Source organism: Vipera ursinii, assembly GCF_947247035.1.
Source record: "Vipera ursinii genome assembly, chromosome: 6".
In the NCBI taxonomy this organism is placed as follows: domain Eukaryota; kingdom Metazoa; phylum Chordata; class Lepidosauria; order Squamata; family Viperidae; genus Vipera; species Vipera ursinii.
In genome coordinates this window covers 59958921-59977157 of record NC_139515.1, presented here as the reverse complement: position 1 = coordinate 59977157, position 18237 = coordinate 59958921, and the positions used below count along the sequence as shown (strand labels likewise).

Sequence of the window (18237 nt, the reverse complement as noted above, 5' to 3'; positions counted from 1 at the left end):
TAGCTCTGGAGTTATGGTTAAATGTTTTAATTTCCCAAATAAAGCAATTGATCATCACCTCAATGTCCACTTTCTGGTTTATACTTAGATGACGGAGAACATGAAGTACCCTTTCCGCCAAGGCATGAGGGTAGAAGTAGTGAACAAGGCCTGCATATCCCAAACACGAATGGCCATTGTGGATACTGTAATTGGTGGCCGGTTGAGGCTTCTCTATGAGGATGGAGACAGCGATGATGATTTCTGGTGCCATATGTGGAGCCCTCTAATCCATCCTGTAGGCTGGTCCAGAAGGGTTGGCCATAGCATAAAAAAAACAGGTGAGGTTTCATATTGGAGGGAAACAACAATCACTTACTTTGACTCACTGGATATTGTCCTAAAATAATATAGTTCCCAACCTTTTCAGACAGATGAACTATCAAAGAACTCTCATAGATCAGCAATAGTTAGGAACAATTGCACTAGAATACACCCAGCCTAATTTGCTTTCTTTCCTTTGAACTTTTTGTATACATCTATTTCTTATTGTAAATAGATTAAATAAATATTATATGCAGCTAAGATTTGTATGTATGTATACATACACATTTATTGCATTATTTTGGAAATTAGATAACATTTGAGGTTGCTAATATCCCATAGTACTGTACTATTTTTCCCTTTTAAAGATTATGAATAGCTAGAAATACCCCCTCCCCCAGTTCTCATTGCTGTCTTTATATATCTTTCCTGGTCGAAGAAAAGAACAATGATATGGCAAACCATCCTACATTCCGGAAAATCTATTGTGATGCTGTTCCGTATCTCTTCAAAAAGGTAAGAATAAGTCTGGTTCATAGTGCTGTCCCGCAGGACAAAGTTGTCTAAAAGGAATAAAAAAATGTAGTTTGGATATATTCCGTGAAACTTATTGAAATATTTCTTATGCAGTACAGGGAGATGGATTTGGTAATGTTCAAGAAACACAAGAATTTGATTTAGAGTAAAGAAATGAATCTCTGGGAACTAGAGGGAAGAATTAAACAGAATAATTTTTTTTCCAGAGATACAGAACTGGCTTTTAGTGATTAAAAAAGAAGCATTCTAAGACTAAGCCAGCCTTCCCCTGCTTCTCCCAGACCTGAGTGTGGCCTGCCAAGTCAAGTGCAACCCTCTATACCCTTGTGCCAGCTGATTATTTTCCCATCATCTTCAAATCTTCATGCCATCATGCTTCTTTCCACCTTCCCCCATATTTGAGCAGAGAGAGAGGACAAAGTAGCTATTCTGCTCATGTGTAACTTGTTTTAAATCTGGGAATGAATTGAGATATAAGTAGATGAGATCACGGAGTGGCATGGTGGCCTAGTGGTGAAGACGCTTGCCTCCCACCTGGAAGGTTGAGAGTTCAGTCCTTTGTTGTTGTTAGCTGCGAAGTCGTGTCCGACCCATCGCGACCCTATGGACAACGTTCCTCCAGGCCTTCCTGTCCTCTACCATCTTCTGGAGTCCATTTAAGCTCACGCCTACTGCTTCAGTGACTCCATCCAGCCACCTCATTCTCTGTTGTCCCCTTCTTCTATTGCCCTCAATGTTTCCCAGCATTAGGCTCTTCTCCAGTGAGTCCTTCCTTCTCATTAGGTGGCCAAAGTATTTGAGTTTCAACTTCAGGATCTGGCCTTCTAAAGAGTAGTCAGGGTTGATCTCCTCTAGGACTGACTGGTTTGATTGCCTGGCAGTCCAAGGGACTCGCAGGAGTGTTCTCCAGCACCATAGTTCAAAGGCCTCAATTCTTTGGCGCTCAGCCTTTCTTATGGTCCAACTTTCACTGCCATACATTGCAACTGGGAAGACCATAGCCTTGACTATATGCACTTTTGTTGACAGGGTGATGTCTCTGCTTTTTAGTGTGCTGTCTAGATTTGCCATGGCTTTCCTCCCCAGGAGCAAGCGTCTTTTAATTTCTTGGCTACAGTCCCCATCTACAGTGATCTTGGAGCCCAGGAAAATAAAATCTGTCACTACCTCCATTTCTTCCCCATCTGTTTGCCACAAATTGAGAGGGCCGAATGCCATGATCTTGGTTTTCTTAATCTTAATGTTGCACTCTCTTAATGTTGCACTCTCCTTCTTCACCCGCAACAAGAGTCTCTTTAGTTCTTCTTCACTTTCTGCCATTAGTGTTGTATCATCTGCATATCTTAGGTTGTTGATATTTCTCCCGACAATCTTAATTCCAACTTTTAATTCATCCAGCGCTGCCTTTCTCATGATATGCTCTGCATATAAGTTAAACAGGCAGGATGACAGTATACAGCCTTGCCAGACTCCTTTCCCAATTTTGAACCAATCGGGTTCCGTGTCCAGTTCTCACTGTTGCTTCTTGACCCGCATACAGGTTTCTCAAGAGACAAATAAGATGGTCTGGTACTCCCATCTCTTTAAGAACTTGCCACAGTTTGTTGTGATCCACACAATCAAAGGCTTTAGTATAGTCAATGAAGCAGAAATAGATCTTTTTCTGGAACTCCCTAGCTTTCTCCATGATCCAGCGTATGTTGGCAATTTGATCTCTAGTTCCTCTGCCTCTTCGAAATCCTGCCTATACTTCTGGTAGTTCTCAATCCACATACTGCTGGAGTCTAGCTTGTAGGATTTTAAGCATAACTTTACTAGCATGTGAAATGAGTGCAATGGTGTGATAGTTTGAACATTCTTTGGCACTGCCTTTCTTTGGAATTGGAATGTAAACTGATCTTTTCCAATCCTGGGGCCACTGTTGAGTTTTCCAAATTTGCTGGCAAATTGAGTGTAGCACTTTTACTGCATCGTCTTTTAAGATTTTGAATAGCTCAGCTGGAATACTGTCACCTCCACTAGCTTTGTTGTTGCTCAGCTTTTCTAAGGCCCACTTCACTTCACATTCTAGGATGTCTGTCTTGAGGTCAGTGACCGCCTCATTGTGGTTATCAGAGACATTAAGCTCATTCTTGTATAGTTCTGTGTAATTTTGCCACCTCTTCTTAATCTCTTCTGCCTCTGTTAGGTCCCTGCCATTTTGGTCCTTTATCATGCCCATTTTTGCATGAAACATTCCCTTCATCTCTCCAATTTTCTTGAAGAGATTTCTAGTCCTCCCTATTCTATTGTTTTCTTCTATTTCTTTGCACTGTTAATTTAAGAAGGCATTCTTATCTCTTCTAGCTATTCTCTGGAATTCTGCATTCAATTGGGTGTATCTTTCTTTTTCTCCCTTGCCTTTCGCTTCCCTCCTTTCCTCAACTATTTGCAAAGCTTCCTCAGACAGCTATTTTGCTTTCTTGCATTTCTTTTTCTTTGGGACGGTTTTAGTTGCTACCTCTTGTACAATGTTGCAAACCACTGTCCATAGTTCTTCAGGCACTCTATCAGATCTAATTCCTTAAATCTATTTGTCACCTCTACTGTATATTCAACGGGGATATGATTTAATTCATATCTGAGTGGCCTAGTGCTTTTCCCTACTTTCTTCAGTTTAAGCCTAAACTTTGTAACGAGAAGCTCATGGTCTGAGCCACAGTCAGCTCCTGGTCTTGTTTTTACTGACTGTATAGAGCTTCTCCATCTTTGGTTGCAGAGCACATAGTCAATCTGATTTCTGTGTTGACCGTTTGGTGATGTCCATGTGTAGAGCCGTCTCTTGGGTTGTTGGAAAAGAGTGTTTGCTATGACCATCGTATTTTCTTGACAAAATTCTATCAGCCTGTGCTCTGCTTCATTTTGTACTCCAAGGCCAAACTTGCCTGTTATTCCAGTTATCTTTTGGCTTCCTACTTTAGCATTCCAATCCCCCATGATGATAAGGACATCATTTTTTGGTGTTAGTTCTATAAGGTGTTGTAGGGCTTCATAGAACTGGTCAATTTCATCCTCTTCAGCACCGGTGGTTGGGGCATAGACTTGGACTACTGTAATATTGAATGGTTTGCCTTGGATTTGAACTGAGATCATTTTGTCATTTTGGGGATTGTATTCCAGTAGTGCTTTTCCTACTCTTTTATGAAGGCTACTCCATTTCTTCTGAGGGATTCTTGCCCGCAGTAGTATACCTGATGGTCATCTGAATTAAATTTGCCCATTCCTGTCTATTTTAGTTCGCTGATTCCTAAGATGTCGATGTTCAGTCTTGTCATCTTTTGTTTGGCCACGTCCAGCTTGCCTTGATTCATGGATCTTACTTTCCAGGTTCCTATGGAGAAAAAATCTTTACAGCATCAGACTTTCCTTTCACCACCAGAGATATCCACAACTGAGCGTTTTTTCGGCTTTGGCCCAGTCGCTTCATTCTTTCTGGCGCTACTAGTACTAGCCCTCTGCTCTTCCCCAGTAGCATATTGGACGCCTTCCGACCTGAGGGGCTCATCTTCCAGCGTCATATCGTTTTGCCTTTTGGTACTGTCCGTAGGGTTTTCATGGCAAAGATACTGGAGTGGGTTGCCATTTCCTTCTCCAGTGGATCATGTTTTGTCAGAACTCTGCTATGACCTGTCCGTCTTGGGTGGCCCTGCACAGCATAGCTCATAGCTTCATTGAATTACGCAAGCCCCTTCGCCACAACAAGGCAGTAATCCATGAAAGGGAGTTCAGTCCTAGGTAGCAGCAAATGTTTCTCTCTTAGGGCACAAAGAAGAAGAACAAAAATCTGTCGTGAGCTCCATGTGGCGTCAGGAAGGGCATCTGGCCAGTAAACGCTCAGCTCCATCCATGACTCTACCCTGAATTAAGGGATTGGAAGGTTGTAAAAAGGGACTATAAGGACATGAGATCATATTATGTGTTAAATGTTTACACTGTAAAAAATGATAATTCACTGATATTTCATTTTCATCCCCACCCATTGTTAAAATAATTTTATATAATTCTTCCCTCGCTTTTGCAGTTCCTGGCATACTATTTAGGGTATGAAAAAAAAAACCATCTTGACATCTTGTTGAAATTCTCATTAGCCAGAGCCAGAATAATCCAACATGGTTTGGGATATCAGGAGAAAATGTAGTTAGAATTTAACATCTCAGGAAGAGAGGCAATATTCTTTCCTAATCACCCTCAGTAACAGCCCTTCCTTTTATGTGCCAACTTCAAATCCAAATAGAAATACGAAGAGTGATAGAAACTGTGAACTAGATGAGTGTTTTTAGATATATCTGCAGCTGAAATGATTCAGCATGTTTATCCTGTAGGCCAGGCATGTCAAACTGCCGGTCCATGGGCTGTATGCATCACGCCGAAACTGCATCTACCCAACTGCCGGCAATGGGGGAAAACGTCTTGATATATTGCGTGATGTCACGTGATGTCGCGAGTTTGACTTGCCTGCTGCAGGCTCTTGCACTGTACTGTGATATTAAAATGATCAGCCTCGTCTAATATCTAATAATACGGGAGAAGCTTGATCAAAGCTAATCAGTAAGCTTTATCTGAAAAACAATTAAAACTTAAGGCTCTGCCCCACTGGATTGTTGGTCAATCCATTTAATCTCACCACCTTCCTATAGATATTCACATCTTTGATTCCCATTTGTCACTCTCTCTTACCATCTATTAAAGGTACGTGCTGTCTACCCAGCAGGCGGCTGGTTTGAGGAAGGCATGAAATTGGAAGCTATTGACCCTCTAAACCCTGGCAACATTTGTGTGGCTACCGTCTGTAAGGTATTGTGAAGAAGCAAAAGTTTATATAACTATAGCAATAAAAACATCCCTTTTACTATCCTTGGCCCTGAGGGAATTAAGAATTACGTGCTTGCTGATAAAGCTTTTATTAAGTAATCAGCCTTATTCAGACATGGGCCATCCTTTTATTAGAACTGCGAGAGGAAGAAATATTCACATTCCTTCTATGTTGCCATATAGGTTTTTCTGCTTTCTTCATTTGTGGAAAAAAATACTTTAATGAATGAAAGGTAGATTAGCTCAACTATGGCTTTTTATCGATAGCTCTCGAGCCTTCTTTTTGAATGCAATATTAGACTTTCAATTTATAACTTCTGTAGAAGGAATGGAATATAAATCTGGTTATTTAAACTTTAGGATGCACCAGACTTTCCTCCTTGATGGGTGTAAGTAAACAAAATGTAACTGCAGTCAGTAAACCAAACAAATCTGAGATAGGAGTCTTTGGGGGGATATAAAAAGGGGTGCTGAGAGTGTTGGACTCACCCCAAGAGAAGCTTGCCTTGTTTTTGCAGTGAATTTTTAGACACATTTTTTCTTTTAATAAGCATTTAGTAGTCCAGTTTTTCTTCTTTTGTGAACTAGGGAATCAATATAAAACTAGGTTTTAAAGTAAATGCTTAGGCTTCATTCAGTTCTTTCGTTTCCTCCATAGATGAATAGCAAAGAATAGATAGATAGATAAATAAATGGGATAACATAGTAAGCTGCCTACCATGTTTCCCCAAAAATAAGACCCAGTCTTATATTTTTTTTGTCTCCAAAAGAGGCACTAGCATGCCTGGCTGAGGAATTCTGGGAGTTGAAGTCCGCAAGTCATAAAAGGGCCAAGTTTGAAGACCCCTGGACTAGGTCTTGTTTTCGGGGGTAAGACCCCTGCACTAGGTCTTACCCGCTTACCTCAGGACTGCTACAGCCAAGCCTCCCATGCCCCCAACACCTGTTGTGCCACTGCCCATGAACGGCACCAGCGCAACATGCCACGTAGCATCCAGCCACAAGTAGTGGCACTGGCATGATGTGCCATGTGGTGTCCTGCCGCAAGTGGCGCACTGGTGCAATGTGGCACACATCCTGCAAGTGGCATCCTGCTGGATGGGGTTGTTGTTGCTTGTGCCACCGCAAGGCGAGATGGGTCGAGGCATGGGAGGCTTGGCTGTAGGAGCCCTGAGGTAACCCTAAGCCCACCCCCACCCTAGCTTGATTTTTATGTGTGTGCCTTGCCCCACCTCGTACAACCAGACGGTGGTATGGAGTGGGCGGGGTCTTAACTAGGGCTTATTTTTGAGGTAGGGCTTATATTAGGCGCACACGTAAAAATCAAGCTATTATATGTCTGCTTCAGATTTCTTTATTTGTTTTTGATGAGGTTGGGTATTGCTACCATAAAATATGTCTTTATCTAATGTCTTTAGGTCCTTTTAGATGGTTATCTTATGCTTGGCATTGATGGTACAACTTCTGAAAGTGATTCAGAATGGTTCTGCTATCATGGGTCCCTGCATTCCATTTTCCCTGCTGGCTTCTGTAAGAACAACAATATAGAGCTGACTCCACCAAAAGGTGAGGTCCCCAATTTGCTTTTTCTTAGTTTGCTTTTATGGCAAAATAGGCACAGCTCCTTTTTACAAGATAGTTTGGGGGAAAAACCTTGTCACATTGAACCAGCCTGTCTTAACCTAGTCCTAGTGCTTTTTATGGCAGAGTTGGACTCCCAACTTACTTGAAGAGCAGAAGATTGGAGAAAGCTTTTTCATACTTTATTTGTGGTTTTTCCTTTTTGCATTAAAGACAGAATATGTTATGCGCTCATGTCCTTTTCTTTTGGAAGGGCAGGTTTGTTCAGAATCCTCTTGCTGTCCTCTGGATGTTCCGAAGAAGAATCTCTGGTTTTTTTCTTTTCACCACTATTTTTTTGGGGGAGGGGGAGATGGTTATGCAAATGTTTATGTTCAAACTAATATTTTTCTTTGCTCTTTTAAATAAACATTTTTTTAAAATTTTATTAAATTTATTGACTGCCCATCTTACCACAAAGTAACTTACAATATTAAAAAAAACAAAATATTACAAAACCTATACACAGTGAAAAGATAAATACTGAACCCTAACTAAAGGATGGGAAAGGAGGAAGTAGGATGAGCAGGTGTGGGGGAGAAGTGGGATCTATTATTAGTCCGTCCACATCCCCTCATTGGAGCTCTAAGCCAACTGGCACAGCCAGATCTTTAAGCTTTTGCAGAAAGTCAGGATGACTGGAGCCTACCTCATTCCAGGGAGCAAGATATTCCAAAGATGCGCTGACAGAGAAGCCTCTTCTCCTGGGACATCATCCGTCAAATACCCTGGCCAATAGGGCCCACAGCATGGCTCCTCTGCTGGCACAGGTGGGATGGGCCAATCCCATTGGGATGAAATGTTTTTGCAGGTATGAAGGGCTTGAATTGCACCCAGCAACAAACCAGCAGCCAATGCAGCTTGTGGAGCAGTGGTGTTAAATGGGCCACTCTTGGGGCCCTCAAAATTGCCCATGCCATCACACTCTGCACCAGCTGTAGGTTCTGAATGCTATTCAAGGGTAGCCCCATGTAGTGCGCATTGCAGTAGTCAAAATGTGAGGTGACTAGGGATTGAATGACTGAGTGCAGGGATTCCTGATCCAGGTAAGGTCACAACCAGTGCACAATCTGAAGTTGTACAAAAGCTCTTCTAGCTGTGACTGCCACCTGCTCTTTGAGCAGGGTTCGTGAGTCCAGGAGAAGCCTCAAGTTGTGGACCTATCTGTCTGGGGCAGTGCCACCTGTTCCAGAGGTAAAGATGTTACCGTCCTGAATCTTGGGACTCCATATAATAATTTTCACAATTATTATTGCTAATTTGTATTTTTTTAAAAAAAAAATGCTCTGTATTCATATAGAATATTATATGTGGGGTTTTTTTGTCCCATCATACCTATGAGGATGAGGCATTGATCTTGAAGGTCACCACTATGTCTTCTGATAATGTCCATCTTATTCTGTTTTGGGTGGTGTTAGTTTTTTCTTCCTCTTTTTCATGTCAAAAACTCCCAATTTCATATTTTAGGATATGATGCTAAGATCTTCAGTTGGGCAAGCTATCTAGACAAGACTAAGTCAAAATCTGCACCAGCACGTCTTTTCAATGTGGTGAGTACTATATTCACAGGCAAGATGATAAAACATTAGTATCAACACAAATCAGTCTCTGTTCTGATAAATCGCAGATAATGTTTAATGGAAGCATTTGTGTAACATCCCATCACCTCATCCCACTTCTTCTTGTCTTCATGCTGGCTTCCATTTTTATTCACAGTACCAGCCCTTGTGAAAAAAACTGTGAAATCAATAGTAACCAATTAAATACAAAATATAATTCACATTCTACTTAGAATGAGCATCTATAGGATCTAGATCAGGGGTGTCAAACCCAATTTCATTGAGGGCCACATCAGCATTGCAGTTGCCCTCAGGGGGCTGGGTATGGTATGGCCATGGTGGGCATGGCCTACTGGGTGGGCGTGGCTAGAGTGCGTATGGCCTACTGGGTGAGCATGGCCAGCTCTACATCATTCGCATCAAGGGTGCCTATGGGGGCCTGGGCAGGAGTGGGACAGATCTGAGGGTCTCTGGCAGAAGGAGGGTCTTTGGGCCAGGGCCAAGGCAGTGGGGGCCGTTCCCTCACTGTTTTCAGGATGGCTTCGCGGGCCGCATGAAACTACTTCGCGGGCCGGATCCGGTCCCCGGGCCTTGTGTTTGACACGTCTGATCTAGATAGACACAACCTCTTCATGATCCAAAAGTTTCCTGTTTTAGTTTGGGCTCTGGAATTAGTGCATGCCTATGTTAGCATTTTAATTCTTTCTTTGATGCATTGAATATTTTGTGCCTAGACCATTTTATACTTTCCAAACCTGTTGATAAATGTTCACAATAAAATTTAATATAGAAACATTTTTACAAGGATTTAGACTGCCAGATTTAAAGAAGGTATAACATGTATTATGAATTTGCTTTTATCTTTTTTTTTTAGGATTGTCCAAATCATGGCTTCAAAGTGGGTGCTAAAATAGAAGCAGTAGACCTGATGGAACCAAGACTTATCTGTGTGGCAACAGTAAAAAGGATAGTCCATCGGGTCCTCAGAATTCACTTTGATGGCTGGGACAGTGAATATGACCAGTGGGTAGATTGTGAATCACCAGATATCTATCCTGTGGGTTGGTGTGAATTGATAGGTTACCAGCTGCAGCCACCAGTGACTCCAGGTGAGAAAAATAAACAGTTGCATTACTGGATGAGAAAGAAAAGTCTCAGCCCAAGCCAAACCATGTTCTTACTCTGTGTAAAAGCTTTGAACCATAGTGAGAGCTAAAGAGGTAGTTTAAGAGGAGCTGGTGCTGGCAGTCATTTTAATAGGACCTCCCTTTGGAGTGGGATGGATCCCTAGCCTTTTAATCCATAAACTCTGCTGCACCATCCCTATTGTGCCATGTACGCCAGTGTTTTGAATTCTCTTCTTCAGTATCATTTCCCAAACATAATAAAAATGCCAGTGTGCTCTCTCCCCAGTGGAACTACATAGAGTAGGGCCAGGAGGCTGTCCAGACATCCTGCTGAAGGGAAGGTGCCTGTTTCACCTTCAGTCATCTTGTGTCAACTCAACTAGGTAAACCAGACCAAGAAATCAACTCCAAGGAGACTAAAACGACTTTTATTGTGATTGTCAATATTAATAGAACCTTGGAAGTCTGGTCTCTACCTCTATCACCTTCTTATGCTCCATTGAATAAGGGAAGTGTCTGCTTGAGCTGCTTCTGGATACTATCTGTTGTGGATTTAAAATATGCTTCACGCACAAATACACACACATATTGCCTTGGTGAATCTTGCATATTTCCATCAGGATTAACTTTATTACTCTATCTTATTTCCTCCAAATAGAAGGAGAAGGCAGAGAGGATGTGCCTAAAATATATGAACTTTTTTTAAAAAAAAATTCTTTACTTTGGTATGCCATTCGTTGCCACTGTGCATCCAAATAGGATGGTGTCATGTCCTACAGGTAGAGTGGTAGACCCTCATGGTTCTTGGGCTTCCAGGTAACAGTTCAACATTGGGGTCTCCTGTAAAATCGGTAGGGATTAATCCTGCTGAATCTTACATTTTTCTTTCGATTCCTTACAAGCTGTTTGCCTGGACAACAATTTTCATGAATTACTAAATTTCCCATCTAAAATAAGCTAAATGCAAGTACGTACCTGTTAAAAGAAATTGGCATTCTCCACATAGTTTTTAAATTTAAGCAATGTTTGTAGAAAAATACAATAGATTAGGATTGGACTACAAGAGGGGTTGAGAGTGATGTGTGCTTCTGCACCCTGATGCTCAAATGTTAATTTAGTGACTTTTATGTCATTTTCCTTGGACTGTTCACTATTTTCTATAAATACTTCTCTATGCTTATTGCATCCACAGAATATTGCCCAATGGTCCTGTTTAGGGTCACCCGGATTCTCCTTGGGAAGGGAAGTACTGAGACCCATCTACAAAGCCATATGGAGGGATTTTTCTTGCATCTGGAGGATAAAAACAGTCAGATTTGTTCCCAATTGGATACCAAGCATAGTACAAGTCCTGTAGAGATGCCAGGAGAATAGAATTACCCAGTTATCTGGGAATGGCTTGATTTTGTTGGATCAAAGAGCCACTGGTATGCCCTTACTCAAGAAGCCATTGTTGGACCCTACCATGCTGGACAACTTTAATCAATCTCCCACCTCCCCTTTTTAGGGAAGTTGGTTGAAAAAGTGGTGGCATTGCAACTCCAGAGGATCATGGAAGAAATAGATTAACTGGACTCTTTTCAGTCAGTCTTCATTGTGGATATGGAGCCAAAACAGCATTGTGTTCCACTTATGAATGATCTCTGGCAGGAGCGAGATGGAGGTGGTGCATTCATCCACCCTTTTCTTGACCTCTTGGCAGCTTTTGATACCATTGACCATGGTATCTTTTTGGGCTAACATAGAGAATTGGGGGGGTGGCACAATTTTCTTCCGATTCATCTCCTTCCTCCAAGGCCAATCCCAATTGGTATTGACAGGGAGAGGGAGAGCTCCTGCTCTGTGGGGTGCTATAAAGCTCAGTGCTGTCTTTGCTCTTTTTTAACATCTACATGAAACCACTTGGTGAGATCATCCATTGCCACAGGAAGAGGTATCACTGGTATGCTGATCATACCCAGTTATATATCTTCGTCCTGGATGAAGTGAGTGAAGCTGTGCCTGGAAGCTGTGGGGGCCTAGATGGGAAACAGTAGCCTTCAGCTGTGGGTGGGCCCCTCTGTATCCACGAATTTATCGTCTTTGATCTTGAATTGGGTTGTATTATCCCAGACAGACCAGGTGAGAAACCTGGGGGCTCTTCTTGACTCATGGCTTTTGCTCAAAGAGCAGGTGGCAGCTGTGACGAGGAGGGTCTTTGCTCAATTTCATGTTATGCATCAGTTGCGCCCTTTCCTGGATAGGGAGACACTCTGTTTAGTCACTCATGACCTCGTCATCTCCTGTCTGGACTATTGCAATGTACTCTACAGGGGACTATCCTTGAAAAATATCCACAACTTCAACTGATGCAGAATACAGCCACATGAGCAATTTTAGGTATCCAAACAAGGGTAACAACTTTGCTCCACAAACTGTATTGGGTGCCAGTCTGCTTCCGGGTCCAATTCAAGGTAGTGGTTGTGACATAAAAAGTTCTACATATCATGGAGCCAGGCTACCTATGGAATTGTCTTCATTCCTTTACATTGGCCCATTCCACCCAGTCGGAGAGGAAAAGTATGTTGTAGATCCCATCAGTTAAAGAATTTCAACTGGCGGGCTCTAGGAGGAGATTGTTTTCTGCCATTGCTATCACCCTGAGGCATATGCTACCTCCAGAGCTGAGGCAGATCTCCACTCTCCTGGCCTTCCACAAAGGAGTTAAAACATTGCTCTCCAGCTTTGCATGGGGAGCCCAGATGGACATGCAGCCATGGGGCTGGTTACACTGTGAGACCCCTCCTTTCACCTTTTTAACTAATTTTTAACAGGGTTTGATCATCCTTGCCTCCTTCCAAATTCTATTTTTTTAACTTTTATATGCTGTATGTTGCATCCTGTACAACATACCATTCTAGAATTCTTCTTCTCTTGATAATAGAACCTGAATCGCCTGCATTTGCCAAGGAGGTTCCAAAGAGGAAGCGAAAACCATATGGAAAGAAAAGTAAGAAGCACTTTCACTAAGTATCTCTGTTTCATCCTAATAACAAGACAGAATTTGTTTATTTGTTCTGCTGAATAGAGCAGAGTCTGAAAGGAAAAACAAGGATCTACCCCAAGATAAATAAGATGGAATGTTTGCCTGGGTCAATTTCTCTCCTGTGATATTCATTGCAACATCAGGGAGTGCTTAGCAGGATGCTTTGTAATTATAGTAATCCCTTGGTTTAATAAACTAAAGAGGAAAGGGATGCACATTAAAGTCCAGTGTCCATTAAAAGACAAGAAGGGTTTTCAAGCTCCAAAATACTCATATATGAGAAGAAAAGGAACTGCTGTAGAGTAATAGGCAGTGCAAGCTACAGAAGCGCCATGCTGAAATTGATGGCAAATTCAGCAACTGCAAGCAAGTCAAGTCAAAGCACTTAAAAAGAGCCAAAGCTAAAAGGCCACATGGGGAATAAGGATCGCAGTCTGGGAGATACCAGTACCAGAAAGATCCCCAAGTTATATGGATTCACCCAGTCCAGGACTCAGAGGAACCGGTGGTAGAGGTGAGCAATGGACTGGGCACAAAGCAGTTGTGCCACCCAGTGCCTAGTTGGCTGCTTGAATCCACACTCTGGGTTCAGGAGATTTGTTCATCAAATCTGCAGTCAGATAAACCAAGGTCTATTCAATCAAAGGTTTATTTTATCCAGGCTAATAACCTAACCAAGCCACAAACATGCCTTTTTTTCAGCCACGTTCTCATGATGTTGCCTTTATCTCTTCCCCAGTCTATACCTGTTATAGCTAAAAGCTACCAATCCCTATATTTAATTTGCCCAGTAAACACAAGTATGGACATTCCCGCTTGCTGTTATTCCTGTGGCAGGTTAAGGATTGCAAGTGGAGGCAACAAATTGATTTTAAGGGGCTGAAGGACTGACGGATATCACTTTAACTCAGCCATGAAGAACAGCCTTTATATGTTTTTGTGAAGCTTCTTAATCATTTCCTGAGTCAAATTCAGAATTGGAAGGACTGTGGGTGTAAAGGTTTTATATTTTCCCCATCCATAAGGAGGCAGTGAGGGATGTACATGTTTTGCAGGCAAAGACTTCATGTTGAAACTTTGATATATCCAACTGGATAGGAACACTTCTGTAATAAATTCTGGAAAGGGACTTCAGGGTACATGAACCATACCTGTTCTCATACAGGTATTGCTGAACTACAATTCTTAACTTGCCATGAACAATAGAGAGAGATGCTGAAAACTATTACCCATTTGAAAAGCAATGCATTGGCCACTGCTGACTTTGAACTAAATGTCAGACTTGGTGCAAAGCATTTTCTTATGTTGTTCATCAGGATTCTTTTTGTAATTAGATTGAGAAATGTTTAAGCCACAAATTGCCTGTTTTCCTTTTTGGGGAGAATCTGCAATATCCCTGTCATAATAATTTATCCCTTCCACTACACTTGTGCTAGCAGCTTTGCTATTTGACAGATAATATCAAATTATATATTAATTGAGACCTGCAAAAGCTTTGATGCTAAATTGATACTAACTATGTGTAGCTTGGCTAGATGGGAAATATGCATTCAAGATTGCGAAAGCATCTTTGGTCTGTAGGAGCCTGCTAATTGCTTAACAACCACAAATGAGCATAAAATTATCAAACTTTTCTCTGCCAGTCTGATAACATTTGCAGAACATCACAGGATGCTTTAATATGACTCTTTCATGCTTTAATTTTCTGATGGTCTTTGCTCGCACCTTGTGGCATGTGTATCCTATGGTATGTCATGGGTAACTAATTTATTTGTGTCTATCCCTCCCCATCAACATACAAAATCTATCTGGGAATGATATCTAGAAAAAAGAACCTTATTTCTTATAGCTGTACATGCCACAGATTGGGTCAGGGTCCTTATAAGTATAAATGATGGCTACTATTTTACTACTATAATGGACCAGTAGTTTTACATATTTAGAGCCTCAACTTGCTCCCACTGAAGAAGTATTTTTTAACTAAGCTACCCAGTGTCCCCTTGTAGGGGAGATGGATAGCATAGAAATGTAATGAACAAACAAACAAGTTGGAGGGACTTTCTACCCAAATATTTATAGATGTCTTCAAGGCAGTTGATAATATTTATGCTTCTGTTGAGTTACCTAGGCAGATGGATTAAATATATGTTTCAGTTTCTAGTAATTATTATTTTAAAATGACCCTTAATAAGATCTGTATCAATGTGATTAGTTTGGACATATGTTAGCTTAGTACTCCTGCTTCATTTGTCTCATAGCTGAGTTTAGTTTATTAATCCTTATTGAGGTAATCAACCAGAATCTTACCTGTATCATTTCAGCTGCATTTGGGGGCTCACTTCACATTGTTTGCTTTATATTTTCCTCCAAATTGTAGATTACTTAGCCATGAAAAACAACCATGTTTTATGTCCAGATGTTTTAAAGAAAAAACATTGATCTAAGTACCCCTCCTTGTTGACAGTTGTGCACCCCTGATACAAGTGAGCTGCTATGGGGTCTTTGGCAGAATTGTGAGGTAGATGTATGACTGTTTTTATTCAATTTGCTAAGGAAAAAAGATGACTGCTAAAGCCCGTTCCGTCAAGGAGGCAGCTAAGAAAGTGATCACTCCAAAAACAAAGGAAGAAACAAAAGTTATCAAAAAGCTGCCTACTTCAAAATCAAAGGAGGGGAAACCAACTGTTTCAAAAATTGAGGCAATGCAAGCTAAATCCAAGACTTCTTCAAAACTACTGCCTGAAAGTAAGAAAAGGGATATAGTGCTTAAGTTATCCAATTTGTAAACAGGAAGAGTCTTAAGAAAATTACTAACATACACATTTTAACTTGCTGAACTGCAGGCAGTTTGGGAAGGTTTTGATGGACACTTTTGCAATGTAAACTTGTAAGAGCTAGTATAGATAGTTCTCAACTTACGATCGGTCACTTAGTGACTGTTCAAAATTACTACAGACCCTGAAAATGGGATTTACAACCTGGATTCAAAGTTATGATATTCATCCCACCCCAATAATCATGTGACTGCATTTTGGGTGCTCAGCAACCAACCAACCCACATTTATAGCCATTTGCAGTACCTTGCGGTCACATGACCGTAATTTGCAACATTTTTGTCAGAAACTGTTTACTTCCGGTTTCCTGCAAAAAATGCCCCATAGTAAAGAATGATGGGCTTGCATAACAACTGAATGTTGGTATAATGACTATGGCATTCACTTAATGAACACTACAAAAGAGGTCATAAAATCAGGTGCAGTCAATGGTGAATTGTTTTATGACTGTCAATAATAACTTTAAAATGCCGTCACCTTAAAGGTTTACCTTGATTTTCCTGATATGTAGACAATTTTGAAACCTGCACTGTTGCAAAAATATAATTGTGAAAAATAATTTTCAATGTAGAATTTGAAAATAATCATTTTTACTTTAAAAGCAGTAGCTTGCTAAAACTTTATGAAGAAAATATTGAAATCCTGTGGGGAGTTATCTCATGGCATGATTTGTAATTTTGTTTCTCTGGATAAATTGATAAAAAAAATAACACGTGACTCTAGAAATATTTTTGTTTGATTTTTACTTTCCCTTATCCACGTGTGAATAGTAACTATTCTTTTTAGGAATATAGGTTATCACTAGCATTTTGCTGACCTTTTAGATTTCCATTCTGTACTTAAACATAGCCTTTTCCTGTGTTTTCTAGCCTTCGTTGCTGTGCAAGTGAAAGAAGAAATGCTTGAAGAGCGAAAGGTGAGGCTTGAAACTCCACAACATTCAGTGCCAGTGAAGGATGAGGACATGGATCAAGAAGCTCCAGCACACTCTACGATAATCGGTTGCCTAAAGGATGAAGGGATGGAACTAGAGTCCCCAGAAAGCCCTATAGCAGATGACCAGGATGGTAGCATGGATGTTGAAACTGCAACAAGCCTTGATACACTTTGCTACTTAAAGGGTGGAATTAAGGAACCAGCAATTGCAAACTCTATTGCAATTGCCTGCTTAAAAGATGGGGACATAAAAACTGAAGGTACAGTGAGCCCAGTGCTCATTAGCTGCTTGAAAGATGAGGATGTGGACTAGAGGTTCAATATCAATATCAATGGTTCAGCACAGTCCTTCAGGAATCAAGGAAGGTGAAGTGCTGGCCTCTGGTCTGTACTCTAGCTTTTCATGTGATACAGTCATCCTATGAAACAATTATAATAACATATGTTCTATCCCATCATGCAAAAAGGCAGGTCTACAGTGCTGCTCTGAATACTATGGGTGAATTTCTGCTTTATAAAACTCTGTGGAAAGGCCATGACATGTTACACAGAGCATTTATAATTTGCCTGACCATAGTACAGTAGTCATCGCTATTTCAGTCAACAGTGGATTGCCTCACAAAGAAAGTTATTGGGCTAGTACCCAATAATTTTTTTCTGCTGAAATAAATGAGAAATCAGGAAAATGGGTAAGAAAGCTGAGGATCTCAGTGCCTTACTATTTTTTTACAACAATGTATATTTAATATGAAATGGGCCACATAGTTCACAATGTCTATCTCTGGGGAAAAGATCCACTGATCCCATTCAGTGGCAGGCTTATGTGGTAGAAAACTCCCAAGAAGTATCAGCTAGATAGGATTCAATAATTGATTTATTATTTCAACAGTTGAAAAAGCAGGATACAGCATTGGTCTCTTAATGAACAGATTAGCCATCGGCAAAAGCCTCAAATTTGCCCAGATCTTGCACATCTATGGTATAAGGACCCCAGACTATAAGTGAATTACTTTACATCTGATAAGGATGCTAGATAGGGTATCATTCAAAAGGTGAAGATATTACCAGTAACATTAGTAGTTGAAATGTGATATCCTAGCTTTGATATACAAATGCCAAGAAATGAATTGTTATTCTAACAAGCTGACCTATGTTTAATTCAGGAAGGAGGAAAAATAAGAAGTCAATCGTTTTGCATCCTTAAGCCTCAAATGTCTGAAAGTATTTGGGAAAATGTACAAAGCATTTGTATAACTACAAAGACTTTTAAAATCTACAATTGAATGAGGCTTATTCATAAGTTGAGGCAGTATTTTCCATTTCCTGAATGGAGGACAATTTCCCATGTCAAAATGGGGAGATCCTAGCTACTATCAACCCATCTAGGAGACCTCAAATTATTTGGAAGTTTTCATGTGGCCATAATTTTGGTTTCCCCACTTTGT

General features: G+C 40.8%; 1 protein-coding gene across 2 annotated transcripts in view; it reads left to right on the top strand.

The window, feature by feature from the left end:
* L3MBTL2 (L3MBTL histone methyl-lysine binding protein 2) overlaps positions 1 to 18237 on the top strand; it is a 51854-nt gene that overhangs the window by 23469 nt on the left and 10148 nt on the right. Inside the window, exons 9-17 of one of the 2 annotated variants that reach the window (XM_083365751.1) lie at positions 89 to 320; positions 743 to 819; positions 5569 to 5673; positions 7110 to 7257; positions 8779 to 8861; positions 9745 to 9979; positions 12921 to 12986; positions 15576 to 15767; positions 16726 to 17481. In XM_083365751.1, the coding sequence (XP_083221877.1) occupies positions 89 to 320; positions 743 to 819; positions 5569 to 5673; positions 7110 to 7257; positions 8779 to 8861; positions 9745 to 9979; positions 12921 to 12986; positions 15576 to 15767; positions 16726 to 17105 (1518 nt within the window). In that variant the 3' untranslated portion in view covers positions 17106 to 17481. Of the gene's footprint in view, positions 1 to 88; positions 321 to 742; positions 820 to 5568; positions 5674 to 7109; positions 7258 to 8778; positions 8862 to 9744; positions 9980 to 12920; positions 12987 to 15575; positions 15768 to 16725; positions 17482 to 18237 lie in introns of those variants that run through there. The other variant, XM_083365752.1, reaches the window with a different exon arrangement.